At 41.3% G+C, this 12953-nt stretch overlaps 1 protein-coding gene across 2 annotated transcripts in view; it reads left to right on the top strand.

Annotated features, from left to right (window-relative positions):
- LOC124588910 (esterase FE4-like) overlaps positions 1-12953 on the top strand; it is a 292280-nt gene that overhangs the window by 157683 nt on the left and 121644 nt on the right. For both annotated transcript variants that reach the window (XM_047131505.1, XM_047131506.1), the window contains one exon: positions 9501-9654. In XM_047131505.1, the coding sequence (XP_046987461.1) occupies positions 9501-9654 (154 nt within the window). The remainder of the gene's footprint in view (positions 1-9500; positions 9655-12953) is intronic.

Genomic DNA, 12953 nt, shown 5'->3' on the forward strand with positions numbered 1-12953 from the left:
ATGTTATCAGTGACATCCTCTCACACTGAATTTTGATCGCACTGTTGAACCTTCCTTTTATTCTCGTCGTTGCTTCTTCTATGTACAGACTGAACAACAGGCGTGAAAGACAGCATCTCTGTCCGTTTTGAATCCGAGCACTTCGTTCTTGGTCTTCCAGTTGTAATGGGACACCCTCCTCTAACTACTGTTTTTAACAGTAATAACCAATACCATGTATACTATCGATTCTTGTATAGGTAAACATCATATCAGCTGTCTAACTGAATGAACTTCATATGATTTTGTATACGATGTGTTAATGTTTCAGGCTAAAATGTATAAAAAGAAATTAATTTATTAGTACTCTGTAAGTGCAGTTAAAATTATTCTTCTTTTAAAAATATTTAAAATTAAGAAATTTCTTGTATACTTAAAATTCATATTATTAATTGCACAATCTAACGCGAAATATTTAATTTATTTCTGGGTTAATTTACAAAATAATGATACATTTTAGCGAAGATTCTTCTTTGGTCAAAAAGTTTGTAAACTCTTTCGTTTTGTACAGTCTTTGGAATATTGTGAATACCGCAGAATGTAAGTAGTAATGGGCATGCCTCTGATGGAAGTAGACGTTTTTCTAAGTATATCAACAACAATGTAATTTTTTTTTTTAATGGAGATTGTTAAGTCGGTGTGATACGGAAGAGTGAAATAAAATAAAAAGATACTCATAGTAACTGAAAGAATTTCATCAGTTATTCAGTTCAATACGAACCCACAACGTTAAATCCAAATTTCAGCCGCAAGAATGTAGCCCTAGACTCAATAGCTGGAGCCGACAACAACAAGATAATGAAGATAAATAAAATGTTTTTCTTTTGTTTATCTTACGCCTCTCGAAGCTTTTGAAAATACTGAAGAGACTACGAGAAATTTAATGGTGATTCGTGAGAGGGTAAGATTACACAGTCTTGTTGTCCCCTCTTGCTTCTTGTGCATATTGCATATTACCCGTCGTTCCCTATGGTTTATTCTTATTTTTCTCAGACTGTCATAGTGGAGCATTTTAAGGTGCGTTTACACTGCGATTTGTATCGGCACATGTATGAGATACATGTATATGCGACTTTGCGACATGTATCGCGACTTGTATGAGTTGACAAGTATCAACCTCATACATGTATGAGCGTGCGTTTACACTGGTTGATATGTATCACTGTGCGATAGCTTCCGACGACGATTTGGAAGTTTTCACATTTTTATGTGCTGATACACTTGCTCTTTTGGAAAATGATAGGAAGAAAAGGCGGAGGAAGCGTAGATGGTGGCACAGAGAGTTTCTCGCGAATTAACGCCATATTTTAGAAATTATGTTAGGATGAGTATGGAGGATTTCCGCGGTTTGTTATCACTTGTGGCTCTTCTTGTGTCCAAAACCAACACAAACTTTCGGGAAGCGATTCCACCAGAGGATCAGTTGGCAGTAACACTCCGTTTTTTAGCCACTGGGGATTCCTCGTAAAACGAAGATTTCATGACAAAACATTTGCATTGTCACGCGATTGCTAATGCCGACGTCTCACACACGATTGTCGGCATCCGTTGTCAACATTATCACGCGAGGCCGCCGGAATAACAGCAAAACATTGATATACGTGCCAGATGCATGAAAAAATTATTTAATGTATGACATACTCTGATATATATAAAACTTTTACCTTCACTTCTTGGGATAAAACTAGCACAATGGCCTCGCAAACACGAAGAATAATGTTGCATATGGCACTTTTTGATATTTTATGCAGATACATTAACGTCGAAACGACAGTCGGCACCTTCAAAACTCAAACAGCCGCCAAAGAGCCTGGTACTACGCATACGCTAATCGTCGAAATAAGCGGCAGTCGACAAGACGACAGGAAATGATAGTACTGCGCATGCGCGAGTTCTTCAAATGTCGCTCATACATGTCGCGTATATGGCCAAAAAGCGATATACAAAATGTATACGCGACATGTATGAGCTCGAGGGTCCGCATACAAGTTCCGTGAATTTTTGTATGAGGTGATGTTTCGCGACATGTCAAATTGACATGTCGCTCATACATGTCGCGATACATGTATCCCAGTGTAAACGTACCTTTACATAGTCAAACGACTGTTCCCGGTCGACAAATCCTATGAACGCGTCTTGATTTATCTTCAGTCTTGATTCCATTATCAAGTACATCATCAGGACTGCTTCTCTGCCGCCTTTACCTTTCCTATCATCTCTTCGTCATCAAACATATCCTCAGTTTTCTGTTCCATTTTTCTGCCTATTATTATTGTCAGCAAGTTGGAAGCGTGAGCTGTTAAGCTGACTGTGCAATGGTTCTTGTACTTATCTGCCCTTTTTATTTTCGGATCGTATGTCATCTGTCCCATAGATTCTATACACCAACTTAAATAGTCGTTTGGTTGGCACTTTCCCGAGTGATATGAGAAATTCCGATGGAATTTTATCTATCCCTTCTGCCTTATTTGATCTCAAGTGTTACATAGCTCTTTTAAATTCTGACTCCAATGCTGGATTCCCTCTCTCTTCAATATTAACTCCAATTTCTTGTTCTATCACATCGTCAGACAATTCATCTCCCACTTAGAGGGTTCAAGATAATCTTTGGACTTATCTGCTATCTCCTCTGCGTTAAACAGTGAGATTTCCATTGCACCCTTTATGTTGTCATCCTTGCTTTTCATTTCACCGAACCCCTTTAATAATTCTACACTGGCTTGACCGCAGTATTTTATTCGCTTATTATTCTTTAACTGTTTCAGCGTTACGTCACTTTGAAAGATTCTAAAATAGAACAACGCTATGAATAACAAAAAGCAGAATGAATCTGTCTCATGTAGGTACACAGTATCTCTTCAAGGTATTGTCATAAAATGTAAGTGCGCTACTCAAAATGATAAAGTACGTGTTGAACAAGGGCTATCCAAAAAGAAAGTTCCGATCGGCCGCGAAATGGAAACCACTGTAAAAATCTGATGAAACTCTGCACAGATGTATTGGGCAGTGTCTGTAGAACGCCCGTCGAACCCGTCACATCGCTCTTTTCAGTTCTGAGCGCACAGTGAGCACGTAAATGTACTTAGAAAATAGTGTCTCTCGCCAAGTACGAGGGCCTGGTGAGAAATTTCGCCTGAAGCTATCCAGCCCACGTAACACAACTGTCACGCCGTTCCTTCTTCATGACAATTCTCAGCTGCACTCTGCAGGGGCAATGAAGATACTGCTGCAGCGTTTTCAGTGGGAAGTGTTTGTTCACCCGCAATACAGACCGCAATTGACCCCCTGAGTTTCATCTCTGCTCGCACGAATCGCTGACTATGACGACAACGTTTTGGCACAGACAAGGAGCTGTAGACTTGAATAGAGAATTAGCGGAAAGCACTGGCGGCTGCCTGCTATGACAAGGGTATTGAAAACTAGTACAACGCCATGACAAATGTTTAAGTTGGAGCGGCAGTTATTTAGATAATTAGCTGGGAGTTGTGGCTAGCTGTTGCAAATAAAACATTTTTGATTTTTACAGTAGTGCCGATTTCGAGGACGATCGGAACTAACTTTCTGGATAGCACTCGTAATTAAACTTTGTCGTGTTCTGTAGCATTTCCGATATTTTGTTCAGGAAATACAGGCTGTTTCAAAAAGATAATTCTCTTTCAGATGTCTACATCTTTTACATGAATGAAGATTAAAATTTTTTCTATAAAATTTTCATTTTCAAAAAGAGGTGCAAATTTTACAAGAGCTTATAAACAAGTGTGCAAAACTTAAGGACGAAAATATTTTCGCACGATATGAAACTACTAACTAACATATCTAGATGAATCTTAGACCATACGTAGAAAGAACTGCTACAATATAGCACAGAAGGTAGCTGAAAGCAATACGCAGTGAGACGAACAGAAATGACGCTTTTATTCAAAGACAATAATTACACTAAAGTCACAGCGATTTATGATGATCCCCTGAACATTAAACTGATGATCCGACCACGAATTTCTCTTCTGTTCCAATCTCCTCATCTCAAATTAGCTCTTGCACCCTCTAGTCCAACGGAGTTATTCTCTGATGTCTCAACACATATCCTATCATCTTGTCCCTTCTTCTTGTCAGTGCTTTCCATTATGATCCTCTCCTCGCCGATTCTGCAGAGAAAAGCCTCGTTCCTTACCTCATCAGTCCACCCTATCTTCAACATTCTTCTGTAGCACCACATCTCAAACGCTTCGATTACATATTGTTTTTCCACAGTCTATGATTCACTACCGTACAATGCTGTACTCCAAAGGTACATTATCAGAAATTTCTTCCTCAAAATAAGGTCTGTGTTTAATACCAAAGGACTTCTTTTGGCAAGGAATGCCTTATTTCTCTTTACTAATCTGCTTTTTATGTATTCCTTGCTTCGTCGGTCATGGGTTATTTTGCTTCCAAGGTAGCATAATTCCTTAACTTCTTCCACTTCGTAATCTCCAATTTTGATGTTAAGCTTCTCACTATTATCATTTCTGCTACTTCTCTTTCCTTTCGCCCTTATTCGGTTTACTCTAAATCTATTTTCTACATTCATCAGACTGTTCATTCTATTCAGCAGATCCTGGACTTCTCCAACATCTTCACTGAGGACAGCAATGTCATCAGCGAATGTTATCAGTGACATCCTTTCACACTGAATTTTGGTCGCACTGTATAGCCTTAATAGGGTGTGTGATCACCGCGGACAACAGAGGATGCTCTGGAACATGCTCCCATCCTGACCACAAGGTTGGTGAGGAGTTCTTGTGGTGGGGCGTTGTAGCTATTCCTAAACCAGTGAGTTGACAGCTGCTGGACAGACGTTAGTGCATGTGGAGCTGCTGCAGTGCGTCTCCCCACTGCCCCCTCGCGTGCTCAAGGGGATTTAAGACGCGGGAACGGACAGGCCGGTCCACTCGCCGAACATCCTCTCCTTCCAAGAGCTCCGCCATCTCCGCTGTTCGATGCGGTCGCGCATTGTCATCCACAAATACACTACTGGGCATTAAAATTGCTACACCACGAAGATGACGTGCTACAGACGCGAAATTTAACCGACAGGAAGAAGATGTTGTGATATGCAAATGATTAGCTTTTCAGAGCATTCATACAGTTGGTGCCCTTGGCGACACCTACAACGTGCTGACATGAGGAAAGTTTCCAACCCATTTCTCATACACAAACAGCAGTTGACCGGCGTTGCCTGGTGAAACGTTGTTGTGATGCCTCGTGTAAGGAGGAGAAATGCGTACCGTCACGTTGCCGACTCTGATAAAGGTCGGATTGTAGCCTATCGCGATTGCGGTTTATCGTATCGCGACATTGCTGCTCGCGTTGGTCGAGATCCAATGACTGTTGGCAGAATATGGAATCGGTGGGTTCAGGAGGGTAATACGGAACGCCGTGCTGGATCCCAACGGCCTCGTATCACTAGCAGTCGAGATGACAGGCATCTTATCCGCATGGCTGTAACGGATCGTGCAGCCACGTCTCGATCCCTGCGTCAACAGATGGGAACGTTCGCAAGACAACAACCATCTGCACGAACAGTTCGACGACGTTTGCAGCAATATGGACTATCAACTCTGAGACCACGGCTGCGGTTATCCTCGACGCTGCATCACAGACAGGAGCGCCGGCGATGGTGTACTCAACGACGAACCTGGGTGCACGAATGGCAAAACGTCATTTTTTCGGATGAATCCAGGTTCTGTTTACGGCATCATGGTCGCATTCGTGTTTGGCGACATCGCGGTGAACGCACATTGGAAGCGTGTATTCGTCATCGCTATACTGGCGTATCACCCGGCGTGATGGTATGGAGTACCATTGGTTACACGTGTCGGTCACATCTTGTTCGCATTGACGGCACTTTGAACAGTGGCTCTACCCTTCATTCGATCCCTGCGAAACCCTACATTTCAGCAGGATAATGCACGACCGCGTGTTTCAGGTCTTGTACGGGCCTTTCAGGATACAGAAAATGTTCGACTGCTGCCCTGGCCAGCACATTCTCCACATCTCTCACCAACTGAAAACGTCTGGTCAATGGTGGCCGAGCAACTGGCTCGTCACAATACGCCAGTCACTGCTGTTGATGAACTGTGGTATCGTGTTGAAGCTGCATGGGCAGCTGTACCTGTACACGCCATCCAAGCTCTGTTTGACTCAATGCACAGACGTATCAAGGCCGTTATTACGGCCAGATGTGGCTGTTCTGGGTACTGATTTCTCAGGATCTATGCACCCAAACTGCGTGAAAATGGCATCACATGTCAGTTCTAGCATAATATATCTGTTTATCATCTGCATTTCTTCTTGGTGTAGCAATTTTAAAGGCCACTGGTGTATGAAGTCAGACTAACATGGAGAAATAGAACAGTGTCACACTAAAGTTGATCTGTGAGTGTACCCTGTTCAAAGATCTGGATGTAATACGTCCACGAAATATTGTGCGTCCGAACACCATAACACCTGGATCACCAAAACGATCAAGTTCGACAACATTGCTGGGTGCATTGAGTGCTCCCACCTTTCGCCGTTCGTCCAGCACTGACATCAGAAAGTCACAGTTTAGCCCATCCACATGATGTGAGAATGAACGGGCGACCGAGCTGCACGTGGGAGCCCCTTCTGGTAAGTTTTAAATCGTGAGTTTAAACGTAGGGCTGCACTAACAAGGGAAGCCACGACGTTTGGAACGCGGATTTACTGCAAACTTCGTATACTCGGAGCACTCCATGAGGACAACAAAATGTGTAAGGAGAAGCGTATTTCTCAAACGTTACTGAGAAAATCGCAAGATAATTTCGGTCGGCAAATATATACCTGTGCGTGGCCATTTTTACCATGAAGCGCCGGCAGCCGCGTGGTTAGCGTTCAAGCCCCACCGTAACCGCTGGATCGCTGGATAGAGTGTCGTTCGTCGGTTTTTTTTTATTTATGACACAGTCATTTTCTTTACTATTTATATTACAATTGATGTAATGGGAAAAATACGTGTAATCGGATGAACTATTATTAAATTTACAATGTTATTTGGCAGTCTACAAATTTTTACTATCACAAATAATATAATATTCATAATTATCGACTAGTAAACGACCAAACGCATGAAGTGATACTGAATATATATGCTTGTCCGTGTCTTCATAACTGTTCGTATTTAATGGAAAGAGAACGAGAAATTGCTTCTCGTGAAGACGCCATGAAAATACACTCGATACTGCATGACCAATTACCAGCGCCGATATTTAAAAAATGCTGCGGTATGCATGGTTTACTTCCAAATTATCGGCTGAAGGAGAGGTTTTTGAAAATGTTAACGAGGTTTGTTTTTCCACGGAAAACCTCAAAAGACCTTGCGTATGAGGAAACATAGCGTTTATTCAATGCAGGTGGTGCTGTTTAACTTTGTTTTCCATGTTTTTACGAAAAATACCATCCTGCAACTTGTACTCGTAATGTCGAAGGCGACGATTAATTGTACATCTTTTGAAAGCCGTCTGAGCCGGTCAAAACTTGGAGGTAACAAGTCGCTTCGGGCTCCTTCCAGGTATAAGGAATTTCTCAAATCACGGACAAGCATACATTTTCAGTATCACTTCATGCGTGTGGTCGTTTACTAGTCGATAGTTACGAATATTATACTATTTGTGGTAATAAAAAATTTGTAGACTGCCAAATAACTTTGTAAATTTAATGAAAGTTCGTCCTGATACGCGTATTTTTCCCATTATATCAACTTTAATATAAGTAGTAAAGAAAATGACTGTGTTAGAAATAAAAAAAAAAACTGACGAACGGGACTCGATCCATCGATTACGGGGCTTGGATGCTAACCACTCGGCTGCCGCACCTTCTTAGTAAAAATGGCCACGCACAGGTATATATATTTGACGACCGAAATTATCTTGCGATTTCGTCAATAACGCTTGAGAAGTACGCGCTACTGCTTAAGCTGTCGGCACACGGACCGTGCATCCGAACGTTGAGCGTTGAGCGTGCCGAGTTTCTGACGTCACAGCATGGAATAGCACGCTCGGGAGTCTTTTCGAACGTGCAGAGGAATAACTGTCATGTCAGATATTATGAGCGTGCGTCTGAGCGTTGACCAATGAGATGGCCCAACGCCACCTACGTCACAAGCACGCCGTCTCGCGTCAGTACAGAGTTCTGAGGCGCCATATTGGCATTCATTTAAAGTCTATACGTATATATGCCGTTTCGAGCACTAGCAAATTGAGAATCACTGCAAAACCCGTTGTTAACTGTGTGATTCGTTCCAATAAAATAATGAGAAACATCATATTCGCGGCAAAAGAATTATTGTAACTTGGGTATAATGAGAGTAGGCTATTTGAAGGCAGCGACACACTGAAGATCCACCCAAACCGCGTTGTTCTTGGTACAATTTGTTATAATTAAATTTCAGTTAGTAACATATCTACGATTAGTGTTTCTAGCACGCGGTAAGATACGATGATTTGTACCAACACAGGAGATGTTGGTTTAGCGTAATGAAGAGCATCAGTGTTTTGTACAGAGATTTTTTTTTGTTGGGGCGGTGGTTCGCGTCCTGACACAACCAAATTTTTTTCTTAACATTCACGTTTTTATTGCGTTCCGATACTTTATTATTAGTTTAATACAAGTGTAGACTATAATATTTGATGTTATGTAAATACAAGTTCACCTTTTTTTGGGGGGGTGACTGTTCGATTGGCTTAATCTAAAGGACAGCTTGCGCTACTTGTTTAATGATATTTTACTCCTTCTTTTACGCTTCATAATTCACATGTTGCAAAGATTCTGCTACTGGGTAGGAACAGTGATCAAGTAAGACTGAACTTGGAGTTTTTCTAAAATGTGGGAATCATGAAATAACGTTTATCTTACGCGGAGAAGTATTCCAAATTTGTAACGCACTGTCTGTAACGGAACTTTTATAAGCCTGTGTCCTTACTGATTGGACATGGTACTTTCCTTTTCGTGGACGATGGAAGAAATGTGCGTTTTAATAGAGCTAACGTGGGAATTACGCGCACCTGTTGAGTAAACAGTGTGATTTACGAACCAGAAACATCCCTCAACTGCCGCTGGAGTGCGTTGCGATCCCGTATACCACGTTGGGGCCCACGTACCGTATGCACAAATCGCATCGTTCCTGAGCGTTCAGCAGCACGTTGAACTTGGCACGCTCAGCGTTAACGTTCGACAGCACGGTCCGTGTGCCGACGGCTTTACACATTTTGTTGTCCTCCACGAGTGTAAGAAGTTTGCAGTAAATCCGCGTTCCAAAGGTCGTGGCTTCCTCTTGTAAGTTCCTATCTGCAGTGATGTAGAAGTTTGAGCCTTTGAAATTGAATGACTGTTTGCAGCAGATTGTGTATTTGGATTTTTTTGATAATGCTGAGCTGCTGGTCTAGTGTGCATGCTATCCACAGCTGCCAACGCTGGGTCCGTCGCCGCAGCTACCTGTGATGGTGTTCCTCCACGGCGGATGCTTCAGCGTGGGCGGCTCCAACTTCTACGGCCCTCCCAACTTTGTGGAGCACGGCGTCATCCTCGTCACCATCAACTACCGCCTCGGCATTCTCGGTAAAGTACTTTTGCCGACTGCAGTACTCTAAGCGTAGCGAATGATTGGATTGGATTGGATTGTTTGGGGGAAGAGACCAAACTGCGAAGTCATCGGTCTCATCGGATTAGGGAAGGATGGGGAAGGAAATCGGCCGTGCCCTTTCAAAGGAACCATCCCAGCATTTGCCTGGAGCGATTTAGGGAAATCACGGAAAACCTAAATCAGGATGGCCGGACGCGGGATTGAACCGTCGTCCTCCCGAATGCGAGTCCAGTGTGCTACCACTGCGCCACCTCGCTCGGTAGCGAATGAGGTTTTGGAACTACACAGATATAAATATAACTTCTTGTGGCTCAACGGTCTTGTGCAAGTCTTTCAGTTGGACGTCTCTTCGGATACTTGCAGCATCATACCTCATTAACCCAGTTGGGGGAAGAGGGCCAGTTTAACGTGGAATCTGAACCACATGTCGTTCCTGCTGCATCTTCAATTCGTTGATAGGTGAAAACTAGGTTAAAGTCAAATTGAAAAACTTCCCTGGTACGAACGTGAATCGATCCCACGACCTCTGGCTTTACCAAAAGACTGCCAGCCCAGGTTACTGCACAGATACCAGCGGTGAATGTTGCCACCATTTATTTTTAACGGTTTGGGTGCATCTTTGCGTAATTACGTAACTGATATGAGGTGCATTTTAATGACTTGTTTTCACCAATAACTTAGAGCCCAAAATAAAGGTAGCCGGAAGTGTACCCACAGCTGCAGCGTTCCGTGGCAATAGCAAAGTGACCAACTTACACGCTTATCATAGTCAAAAAATTCAATGGTTCAAATGGCTCCAAGCACTATGGGACTTAACATCTGACGTCATCAGCCCCCTAGACTTACAACTTCTAACATTCTGCGTGGTGTCTGTTTGTTCTATGTTGTGTCTCCCTACCACTTTCGCGCAACGACGCTTTGAGCGTGTTTTTTAGGGAATTGACTAGTTTGAATCTGGGACCTGTTGCTGGTAAGGAGACGCCAGACCGCACATGACATGTAGAGTTCAGAAGAGTTCAGTGAGACTAGCGATGATATAACCAAATACTTAATGATTTCAGCGTCAGCTCCACTGCACTCCCTGTAAAAGAATCTTAATACTAACTAAATTTAGTGGAAGGGGTTCAAGGCTTTCCTATTTTCAGTTAGCTGGTAAAATAACGTCGAAAAAGCAGTTAAATTTTATTCTACTCACAAAACATTGTTTGTAAATTGCACTATTGATAAAAGCAAATGTTTTAATACAGGATGATAAAAACCAACTGCGTTCAACAAATATGTGAACGAATATTCCCTGAATGGGTTTCCAAGTTCTACAATGAATCGAAGGATGACCTATGCCATATCACATCTATAATCTAGGTTTAAATTAAGTTTCACAAAAGAGAAAACTATCAAAATGGTCTACAGTGACCCTCAATTATCTTTAATTACTTATCTAACTTGTCGTAAATTACAGTGGCTGATGTGGCTTCTCAATAATTATACAACAGAAAAATCATCGCGTTTCAGATTTTAACTTACGTAGCAAATGTGAATACCATGAGCTTTAATTGACGATCGACACTAGTATTACGCAAAACGGGGGTGTAACAGATGAGACTTCTGCAGTTCTGAGTGAAGCTTTATGCCCTGTTATGCGGCATCGCGTGCGTTCATTACCTTGTCATTGGTTAGGCAGCTTCAGGGGGGCAGCGGACGGCGCAGCTCCACCTTCGCCGTCTCGGAAGCAACTCTTTTCTAACTTCTCCTTACTACAATTTACCGAAGTTGGTTTAAAAAAAAAACTGTCTGGCTATGTTTTCAGCTGATCAATCAGGGTCTCAATGTTAACCTTAAGCTCCGCCTACAAAAACTCTGTCTATCCAATGAGAAACGTTATACTTTTCGTGGTGGGGCAATGTTTTTAAAATTTGCAGTGTAACACAGACACGAAAAAGTCTCACGCTAAAACTTGCTGCTGGTGTGGCCCTTTTAGTGTTATCGTAAGATCTGTACTGTTCTTCTGGAGAGCTCTAGCTTTTAACATGGGCGGGGGCGTGGTCCTGTCGGTTAGCTGGCGACGTGGGTGTCCGTCCCCTATCGTAGGGCCTTCTAGCTTAACACGGTTCTGCTCTCGGCTTCTGTTCTCGTTTCTTCCCTCGGAACTGCGTCTGTCTCACTGTGGGAAGGTATGACATGCATTTGGGCATTCTTGTGTTAGTCTGTGGTATTCCATTTGCTCACTCGTTACTCGTATTACTTTGGTTCATTTAATGTCACGATTTATTCGGAGCTATATGACATGCTACTGGATTTGCTTATCATGTCAGGGTTTTCATGGAAGGTGTTGGATTTGCCTGACACCTTACATATCACCACCCTTCGAACTTAATTTTTGCACTGAAGTTAGGCAATGATTGAATCGTTGTCTAAGCCAGTCAAAAATTATTCTTTATCTAAATTTTGTTGCCTACTGTTCAGCCACGTTATTCTGGTTCTATGCTAGTTTGTATTACTAATTTATATTTTTATATTCTTCCACGTTATTCTCAAAAATATGTTTATATTGACAAGAGAAGAATATTTTTATATTATTATTATTATTATTAATTTTTAATTATTTTCTTTCTTTATTTAAGTGTGAAGTTTGTTTTTTAAGAAGTTTGTTATCGAAAGTGAGGAGTCTTTCACATCGATTTTCTTAGAAATATTTTTTTATGTAAATTTAGTAATTAAGTAAAATCAACTCCTAACACATTTTCTAAATATCATGTACAAGTAAAATGTTTTTGTTTCTAGACACTCATGTCAACATTGTTACACTAACAAATAAGAATTATTTCCAAGAATTGCTTTGACAAAGAAATATACATACAGAAGTATTGAGATATTATCCTAACAAATGGTACAAATGTTAAGAAAAGGGAAAACATCCAACAAGATAATTTTTTATTCTTTGTTTTTATAAGGAGAAAATAAGTAAAATATAGTTATTCTTTTATTTTTATGAGGAGAAAATAAGTGGCATATAGTTTTAGTGTTTATTATGTATTACTTTTGTTCTTTATATACTGTCCATTTCAGAACTAATGACTTATTTTTATCGACAGTCTATTTTTTACTTAAGTCTATAGCCGATGACTGTTATTTTGTAGTTTATTAACTGTCTGGCGTGCTTAAGTTATTTAGTTTTTCACACGTTTCTTTTGCACAATTCCTGCATCACATAATTTGATTTCACACATTCACACAATCCTATGAATATTTAAGCATGAGGTTGGCGAATGTTTTT

This window comes from Schistocerca americana, chromosome 2 (genome assembly GCF_021461395.2).
Source record: "Schistocerca americana isolate TAMUIC-IGC-003095 chromosome 2, iqSchAmer2.1, whole genome shotgun sequence".
Classification (NCBI taxonomy): Eukaryota; Metazoa; Arthropoda; class Insecta; order Orthoptera; family Acrididae; genus Schistocerca; species Schistocerca americana.